The 9,945-nt window shown below is 37.0% G+C and overlaps 1 protein-coding gene across 1 annotated transcript in view; it reads right to left on the bottom strand.

Annotated features, from left to right (window-relative positions):
• Positions 1 to 570: 570 nt before the first annotated feature.
• Positions 571 to 9,945, bottom strand: part of LOC124616392 (class E basic helix-loop-helix protein 22) — a gene marked incomplete at its 5' end in the record, with an annotated part of 84,899 nt that continues 75,524 nt past the window's right edge. Inside the window, one exon of the mRNA XM_047144698.1 lies at positions 571 to 1,384. Within this exon, the coding sequence (XP_047000654.1) occupies positions 1,184 to 1,384 (201 nt within the window). The remainder of the gene's footprint in view (positions 1,385 to 9,945) is intronic.

Here is a 9,945-nt window from a genome sequence, read left to right as displayed (position 1 = left end):
TTTATCTTACACAATAGCAGTCTTATTTCTGGGAAAAGTGGTTAATTAACAGCAATCCATTATGCCTTTCCACAACACTAATTCAGTGATTGAATGGTATCATATTCTAATGCTGAAATAACATTGTGAACCCATGTAAGCACTTCATAATTTTATCTGCAGTTGAATTTGCATTATAATTGAATGTATAATTTTATATTGTATGGATGAAGAGAAGTTTTGCATTTAGAACTAAATCTCATTAATTAGAGATGTTTTAGCAGTGGTGAAGGCAATGAATAAACAACAATTTTTTCCTTTATTCTACTTACTTACTTAATGAACCATTACTAGTTTTGAGACATTTAATGGACTATTGGATAGTTCTATTTATCCACTAGATCATACAAGTATCTCTTTCACCAATCATAATCCACTTTCAGCCACCACCATTCCAAGAAATCAGTCTGTCATCAGACCATCATTTTTTGCATAAACAGGAAAATGCAGGCTATGGTTCATTAAATTAGCAGTAAATTAATTTAAAACTACAAAAGAGGTAACAGGTTGTTTTTTTATATTCTGGCTATATTTTTGCAATATTTACTGTACCAGGTACATTCATGACAGTGCCAGGCAGTTACAAAGACTTAAGCAGAGCATTACATTGTATAGAATACTGCAATTGAGTAGGTACTAAATATTTACATCTTATCTAAAACATGTGCGACAAAGTCACAGCCAGTGCCCTGACAGTAATTTTAGAAATTATCATAGTAATACACTACCAGCTTATAGATTGAAAATACTGCTTTCAGAATTTTCTGAGCACAGTTGTGGATTCATCAGAGTGATAACACAAAAATAGCTGTCCCATTCTTCACTCCTACAAAGTTATCAGATTTAAATGATGTCCCACGTAGGCTTCAGCAAAATATGAGTGTATCAACTGAACACTTCCTAATAAAAATATACCTACCACTATTTTATTGCCTCCTAGATGTATTCCATTTCCACAGTTTTAAAAATTATATTGAGAGCACCATTTCCTGTGGCCACTTACGATGGTACTTCATCATACAGCTATCACTGCTATTTGCCAACATTACACTAAATTCAAATTGTCCATTGTATGAGCCTTGAATCCAAAAAGAAAGTACTGTGCACCACCTATGAGTCCACTCAGATCCACTTATATTGGGTCCTATCCACTGACTGCTGGTCTAGGAGCAGGTGAGCCTGATGAGGTAGAGACGGCAGCTGCAGCAGCGGCAGCTGCTGCTGCTTGCCTCTGCAGTTTGTTGTCAGTGGGTGTTGTAGGGAATCCAGGAGGCAGCTCATACAGGCTCCCAGCCTGAGCCTGAAGCCATGCCACCAGCCGTCGAAGCTCATCAAGGGCATTTGCCTAAACACAAGAGGAGACACTTGATTACTCTACACTTTAGCTACTCTGAGTACTGTCCTTTCACTCTATGTGTGTGTGTGTGTGTGTGTGTGTGTGTGTGTGAGAGAGAGAGAGAGAGAGAGAGAGAGAGAGAGAGAGAGAGAGAGAGAGAGAGGAATGGATGCAGATGTAAATGTTGTTATCATGTGCAGATGTACAATGTATGCACTTGTGTAGCTTCAGACTGCACTGTGTATCTTCAGAACAACTATTTACATTTTTGATGCCAGTTCAGTAGTGAGACATTTGCAAGTAATATGTGCCGAATTTATGATTTCACATCCAACAACAATGTATGCAAAAAGCTATGACATCAAAAGTAAGCTATTAGTTACTGCTGATACAGTCCTGACAAATATGGGTAGGATTGTGAAAGTCTTACTCTTCTCTTGAAACTTCATTCACTCATTCATTCATTCAAGGAGAGGTATGCATTAACAAAAGACAAGGAAATCATAGAAACATAATCTTTCACCTTTGTTAACAATAAACTATCACTGAATTGCTCAATGTTATTTGTGGTTACGCCAGCTAAATGTAAGTAAACGCTATAAATAAATCTGCTACTTTGGGGAAAAAACTGGTGCTTCCCCAGTTATATTACACAGCTGCTGTTTATCCCCAATTGGTAGCTTTTGTATGTGCTTGATTACATTGATATTTTTCAAAGAAATACTTACATTCATAAATCCAGTGTCCAGTGTCCAGTGGCCTGTTCATAATATGTTACTTTACAATGAGTACTGCTACTTCCCATTTGGCTAACAGAACATTTCAGTCCTTGGATCAAGATAAACAAATAATTTGCAGAAGGGATGACTAATAAGGTATGTTTCTAGTTTTTAACTACGCGGGATTTCCAGTTTTTTGCTTTATGTTAGATGGAAGCCTGTTGAATACCTTGCATCAGAGTACACAACACTACTCTGAACCCTCCACAAGGAAGCAAAGTCTACATTAAAATTACTTATGGTGTCTTTTACTGTGTTTGTGCTGATCCAGTTGAGCTGAAACTGATTTTCACTGACAATAACAAAAATTAGTAGCACATTTATCTACTTTACTGCTCACTTCTGCTGGATAAAATACTTTATTTACTTTAGATACACTGCCCCAGACTTCCTTGAGATAAGAGGATCTGAAAGTATTATTAATGAGTCAAGACTTTTGTGTTTAGGTCAGTACAATGAGAGATATTTCTACAGGCAATACTTCAGCAAATGAGATTAGTTTATCTATGTATTGGTTCCATTTTAATGTGTTGGCAATTACACCCCAAAAATTTTACTCATAGTATTCCATTTTATATGTGATCTTAAATGTCTACTTCTGCAATTAACAGCTCATTATTGCTTATATGAGTCTTCTGGAGATTAAGGCTTAAACCATTATCTTTGAACCACTTGTAGGCCCAGCCAACTACCATATGAGCAATGCCTTCTAAGTTTCAGTTTGGGACTATAATTAATATGTTTGTGTCACCAGCAAGAAAACAAATGTAGTTTTTGAATTGCTCTTTTAAGTTGTTGGAAAACATTTTTGTAAGTCAGGAATAAGAGTGGGTTCAGTACTGACCCTTTTCGCATCCCACACATTATGTTCCCCTTCCTGAGGTTAGTTTCGCACCTATGACATACGCTGTTCACATGATCCTATACTTTCTTTTATGAAGGTAAGACTCCACCCATACAAGATACTATAAAACATTTTTTTCTAAGTAGAATTTTGTGATTCACACACTCAAAGGCTTTAGGAAGGTCACAAAAAAAAAAAAAAAACACCCTGAGAGGCAATCAACAAAGTCTTCTCAGATTAATTAATCCATATACAGCATGCTATATAGGTCACTTTCTCAAAATCTTTTGAATAGACTGAGAGACTTGAAGGAATGCAAAGGTTTGTAATTAGAGGTGTTCTATTTATAGGTAATTATTGCTATGGTTTGCTGAAATCTTTTGGGATATATTCTTTGACCCATTGATTACACAAAGAGCAAGTGTGGTCTTATCAAGCCAGCACAATATTTTAATTTTGTACTACAAACACAGTCATATGTAGCAGAATTACTACATTTTAGTGACCTTATGAATACTGTAATCTCCTTGAAGGTTATGTTTTTTGAAAATAATATATGTTGATAGTTCATGTAGTGTCTGTGTAAATAAATTTAGTGCAGTTGTATTCTATTTATTACTGGGTTTAATGTTTGCTGCCACTGAATTTGTTTGACAGTGTTTTAAATATATCAATACATAAAGTAAGGGAAAGGCCTTTTGCCTTTCTCCTATTTTATTTATTCTTCCATTCAGGAATCTCTATTATTGTTGCACATTGTCAATTTGGCTCTCTTCCATCCCATACTCTTTAACTTTTCTTTACCCATCTACAATCAATTTTTGCCTTTCCATTATTTTACATATTCTTCCACCCAGGAATTTCCATTATTTTTAAATGTGTCACCATTTCTACAAGAGCTATACTGTGAGTACTCAATTTCATTTGTACTGCTATTATAGGTTGTTTCTTTTTCAATAGTCTTCTGGTAGGTTTCTGTCTTACTTGTAGTGTTTTAATTTTTGACCGTCTTACATGTATTTCACCTTTCTTCAATAACAGATTGGAGGATTTTAGAACAATAAGGTTCTCTGAATTAAACAAAACTTGCTCATCCTAGGATTAGATACTATAATACTAGAAGTTGCGCATCCCTTATAATCGCTTCTATTCAATTTTACCCTTGTTTGTTTTAGGGGAACACAAGACAGTTCTCTAGAAACATGTCTAAGAAACAGAAAATTTTTCCATATACACTATCTGCTTTATGAATCTCTTGCCAGCATTATTCTTGTTATTTCTCTCTAAATTCTGTGGTGGCATTATTATTTACACTTTTGGGATAAAACACTTTTCTACTATGACCTGGGGCTAAAAGGTCATTAGTTTTTATTGTTAACTTTTGACCATCATTGACTACGATTTGACATTTGAATTACTGAAAATTGTCAGGGGAGAAACAAATTGTCAAAGACTGTTGTACTATGTCTTTCAGTCCTTGTGGTGAATTTTATTGTGGTAAATAATACAAAACTAAATTTAACCAACTTGAAGTGCCCTCAATGAGTACTATCTGATAGAAAATTGACATTAAAGATTCAACAAACAATGGTTTCTCAGTTTGATCTGCCTATGTCATTAAAATTACTTCTAATTCCTTTATGAAGGTTAAGATATTTCATGCTGGTGGCCTTCCAACTGTCTGATCTACAAGCATGTGTGTTTCATGAGCCAGTATTGTGTCACAGCATTCAAAGAGTTTTCAACACAATATTCATTGACCAGAAGGGTGTGGGACTTCACACAATTTTTTTTTTGCATGTACAACCACTCATCTTTTCTTTTACTGGTACTATAGTAGTCCAATATTAGCTTATGGCCATTAAGTTGGATATGTTCAGTTTCAGTAATTTCCTCATCAAGCTATGATATTCACTACGTATATGCTGACTTTACATTTGTCCTTTCATTCTTCTGTGAAGATTATGAGAGTCGAACTTTTATATCAATGAGCCTTCAAAAGTTGTAACTGAAGGCACCAAATATGTTTTCTTTAATATCTATGGTTTTGTCCAGGCAACAATAGTTTGTTTTGCAAGTATCTGTTTCAAGTGTACTGCATTTGTCGTGCAATTCTGTCTTAGAGGTAAATTTACCCACTGCTTTGGTTAGCCTGTTTCCTGCACCCCTACAATTGTTGCACGATCTTTTTTTTGAAGGGCCTTCCCCAAAGACCTAAATCACGAGTGACACTACTAAGCCCTCCACTTGGTTTAAAAATATTAGTTACCTGGTAATCATTTCCTAGAGACTTTTGTAACAGTTCTGTCATTCCCCTCCAGTGATTCTGGCTACACAATAAGACAATCTTAAGACTTTGGTTCCTAGCCTTAACTTACACTTCGAGTCCTGTACTTGTCAGACTGCTTCTAAATTTTTGAGTGTCTGGATGTTTTTGTCCACAGTATCCAAATCAAGGAAGCTATTAGTATTAGTAACCTGTAACTATCAGACTTCTCAGTCCCCTGGAACACTTCACTGATTTAAAAGATTTTACTGTTTATCCACACTTACGGTCTATGATTGACATTACTACTGCAACTTGCAGCTCACAGTCATGCTAATTCAACTTGTGCTACTGCCAAAGCAGTTCAAAGTTGCAAGATAAGGTGCTATTTTTCCTGTATTGCGTAGCAGTAGTGATGGTCTCTGGGTCTGTAGAAGTTGCTAGCGTCATTACTCATATTGATTGTAATACAATACCCTATACAAATAATATGCTGCCATTTATCACACTGATTGTCATTTCTAATGATTCTGTGGTGGTTCCTTAAAGCACAACTATATCCTGCCTGTCAAATGTCTACTCTCAGATATGTAAATTTGCAAGCTCTCTTTACCCTTACCTTTGCACTCCTAATCCCATGATGACCTCGTGCTATTAACGTCAAAAGTTTTAAGAGCACATTCTTTTCTTGCTTGGCTATGATTGGAACATATATCTTCTTCTCAGATATATAAATTGAAGTCACTTGCTCATGTTCATCCTTATATGATGCAGGCTAATTGGAGGAACTGTCATAGGGATTCCAATCCAGTTTTGACTAATAGATATGTTGACTCATGAGAAACATTTGTGTGTATAATGTATAAATATTTCACACAATTTGTCTGAATTATGATGGATTAAAGTGAAGTTGTTAAAATGACACCATTGCTACCATGTCGACAACCACCATAACTTGAGAGAGAAGCACTGCATTGAGAGAGCAGCAGGCATGGCCAAATTTTCATCTGGTGTTGTGGTCTAGTGGTGACTGGATCAAATCCCAGCTGGGTCCCTTTTTTTACTCTGTCTTTTAACCTAGCATTTACCTCTCAGTGATATGGAGATATGCATTTCAAAATAAGATGACAATTTCAGACTGCCAATTTCTACTTCTGTCAAATTAGCAATAACAACTTGCACTCTCTTAATGCACTGCAAATTCTTTGTAACAGTGGGCAGTAAGTTAATCAACTTTGAAGTATCATAATAAAAATAACCAATAACAAAAAGGTTATCACCTCATCATCAGGCTATGATACGAGATTTACAGTTTGAAAGAACAAAATATTTTTAACTAATAGTTTTCCTGCAATCATTTTAGAGCAGTTGCATAGTGAAAAAAACATGTGAATCCAAAATATGTGATGTTTTGTTTTTTATGCTATAAGCAAAAACATTTCAGCAACTTTACAAACTTTGCTTCATTTACATACAGTACATTCTTCTGGCAACAGCAGATGACTCAACATTCAGCTTTCTGCCTACCTTGAATCAAACCTAGGTGTAGATATGGTTTTTTGCATGGCACAGTGAAAACGTCCGCCATAAAGAGTCCTTGACAAAGAATTGTGACAATGAGTTTCAACAGTGCATCACAGTGTGTACTAAGCTTCGTAAGTGGAATGGTGTAACATGAGCTAAACATGTACATCATGCTTATTTTTTTCTTTTATCTCTGCCAGCTCTTCCAGCCTCTGATACATATCTCCTTCTCTATCTATATAAATAGAAGTCACTTGCTCACATCTGTCTGTATATGGAGGCTAATCTCAGAAACAGCTGTAGGGATTTTGATCTTGTCTTTACTAAAAGGTAGACTGATTTACAAGGAAGGTTTTGTATGCTGATACCCATTCTCTGTATATATACATTGAAATTGCCTGCTCACTTCTGGCTGTAGATCTGGGCTAATCTCAGAAACGAATGAAGGAATTCTAATTTAGTTTTTACTGCTAGATTGATTCATGAGGAAAGTTCATGTATATGATTTACAAATACTTCGTGGAAATTTGCTGAACTCTGATGAATAAAGTTCACCACTGCTGTGAAACTTTTGCTATGGCCATCTAGCGGTGAATGGTCAAACTTGGAAGTACAGCTCCATGTGCCTTGATGTAGCCACAGCCAAACAGCACCCATGAATGCTGCAGCTGCTTTGATGTACTGACAATAGGTGGTTCTTGTTTGGCATGATGCAGTACAGTCAGTGTGGATTTGACTTAATTGTTCACATAGTACATCTTTGGATACTTTGAAATTGTACATAAAACTGGTAAATGGATCTTCACAACTACAGGCTTATAAACATTGAGGGATTTGTGAGCTTCTTGAAGAAGGAAATAGACATTGGCCCGATCTTGACACCTTAAATTCATAGGATGAAATGGGATTCAGAAATTCCTTCTAGATGACAGCAGATGATTTTGAAAGACTTCTATGGATAGTTGGGGATGCATTTTGGAAAAAGATGACTATTTCATAATGTCAGTGTCAATTTACATTGTTATTGTTGTTGTTGTTGTTGTTGTTGTCTTCAGTCCTGAGACTGGTTTGATGCAGCTCTCCATGCTACTCTATCCTGTACAAGCTTCTTCATCTCCCAGTACTTACTGCAATCTACATCCTTCTGAATCTGCTTAGTGTATTCTGCATGCCCTCGGGAAAAATTACGGCTGTAGTTTCCCCTTGCTTTCAGCCGTTCACAGTACCAGCACATTAAGGCCGTTTTGGTTAGTGTTACAAGGCCAGATCAGTCAATCATCCAGACTGTTGCCCCTGCAACTACCGAAAAGGCTGCTGCTCCTCTTCAGGAGCCACACGTTTGTCTGGCCTCTCAACAGATACCCCTCCATTGTGGTTGCACCTATGGTACGGCCATCTGTATCACTGAGGCACGCAAGCCTCCCCACCAACAGCAAGATCCATGGTTCATGGGGGTAGGCAATTAGCAATCACAATTCACTCTCATAATTCACTGCACATCCTTCAAACAACAGGCAGTACCGTAACTTCGAAATGCTGCAAGCAATTCATCGTGAACAATTGCACAGCGAAAAAACTTGACATTTAGCAGCAGGGCATGGTGAAAAAGTCAGCCACTAAGAAGGAATTGTGACAATGAGTCTCAGAAATGAATCATTGTGCACTAAAGTTTACAAGAGGAGTGCTGTCATGGGCTATGTACCTAGATCAAGTGTGGTTTTTTCTTTTCATTTTCATTTTTTTCCTTTGTGGCCTTCAGACATGATCACTCAGCCAGCCTCAGATATATGATACACTACAAATTAAAAGATGTATACAATAACACATACACACACATACAGCCATGAGTCACACAGAAAACTTACATTGCTTGTAATGTATTAATTTCATCACATTATGTGTAAACGGACTGAACTACAATGAACTGAAGTCCCCTGCCATGTATATGAAGTCTGGTCCCTACTGTAGGGATTTTGACATGGTTTCCATTAGTAGATAGACTGAGACATGAGGAATGCTTCTGTACATCATTATTAACTCTACAATGGACAAGTCATCTGGCCATAGATACATAGTGTAACATGTGCAAAGCTGAGGTGGGTTGCTAGTATTCCATAAATTGGTGACCTAAATTGAAGCTTCACAGTTTCATATGCCACCGCTGACTTCATTGTAATTAGCACTAGTGAACCAGAAGGAGCAGGAAATTGGTTGTGGTCTTTTCGAAGACACCACTTCTGTATTACCATAACATGACTTCAGAGGACCAAATAATCTTGATCAAGATAGTCACATGAAAATTGGAGCTCAACTCCTCTGAATACCAGTTGGTAAGGAAGATAAAGCAGGGACAGAAATTTGCAGAGGTCAAAGTTTTGGAGTAGGGTAGGGTTGGACTGATATATTGTGAAGGAGTCAATGGGCTTTATGGACTAGTGAAGAAAAGTGAAGTGGAGTACTCCAGATTTTCGAAACAGAATTTTAAAAATACAGCATTTTTGAAACAGTTTAAGGAGATTGATTTTAAGCCATCATCATCATAATGTGCCCCCCCCCCTCTCCCCCATCTGCCTGTGCTATTCCCTTTTGGTTGTGGCTCTGTTTCCATTTTCCCACTGGCTTATGAGTATACAAGCATACTCCACTAGAAAAAGTGTGATATATACCACAGTCTACCTGATAAAACTGGCATTTATTATTCTTCTTGCTTCTGATTCTTCAGATGTACTAAGAGAAAAAAGGTTGCTTTTAAAATTATTAATTTGCCTCAATCTCTCAAATTTTAGTGTTTTGATAACTAAATAACAGATAAAACAATGGGGAATAACATATGTTTTGAATATTCTGTGATACAGAATCGTCCGCAGCTCGTGGTCGTGCGATAGCGTTCTCGCTTCCCGCGCCCGGGTTCCCGGGTTTGATTCCCGGCGGGGTCAGGGATTTTCTCTTCCTCGTGATGACCGGGTGTTGTGTGCTGTCCTTAGGTTAGTTACGTTTAAGTAGTTCTAAGTTCTAGGGGACTGATGACCATAGATGTTAAGTCCCATAGTGCTCAGAGCCATTTGAACCATTTTTGATACAGAATCTCAGACTTTTAGTGCAGTCATTCACATAATCCAAAACACTTTAGTTGCATCAACTGCCAGTACCTTTTGAT

The sequence above is a fragment of the Schistocerca americana genome, chromosome 5 (genome assembly GCF_021461395.2).
Source record: "Schistocerca americana isolate TAMUIC-IGC-003095 chromosome 5, iqSchAmer2.1, whole genome shotgun sequence".
Classification (NCBI taxonomy): domain Eukaryota; kingdom Metazoa; phylum Arthropoda; class Insecta; order Orthoptera; family Acrididae; genus Schistocerca; species Schistocerca americana.
The sequence above is the reverse complement of the archived record's forward strand: the minus strand, read 5'-3'. Positions and strand labels throughout refer to the sequence as shown.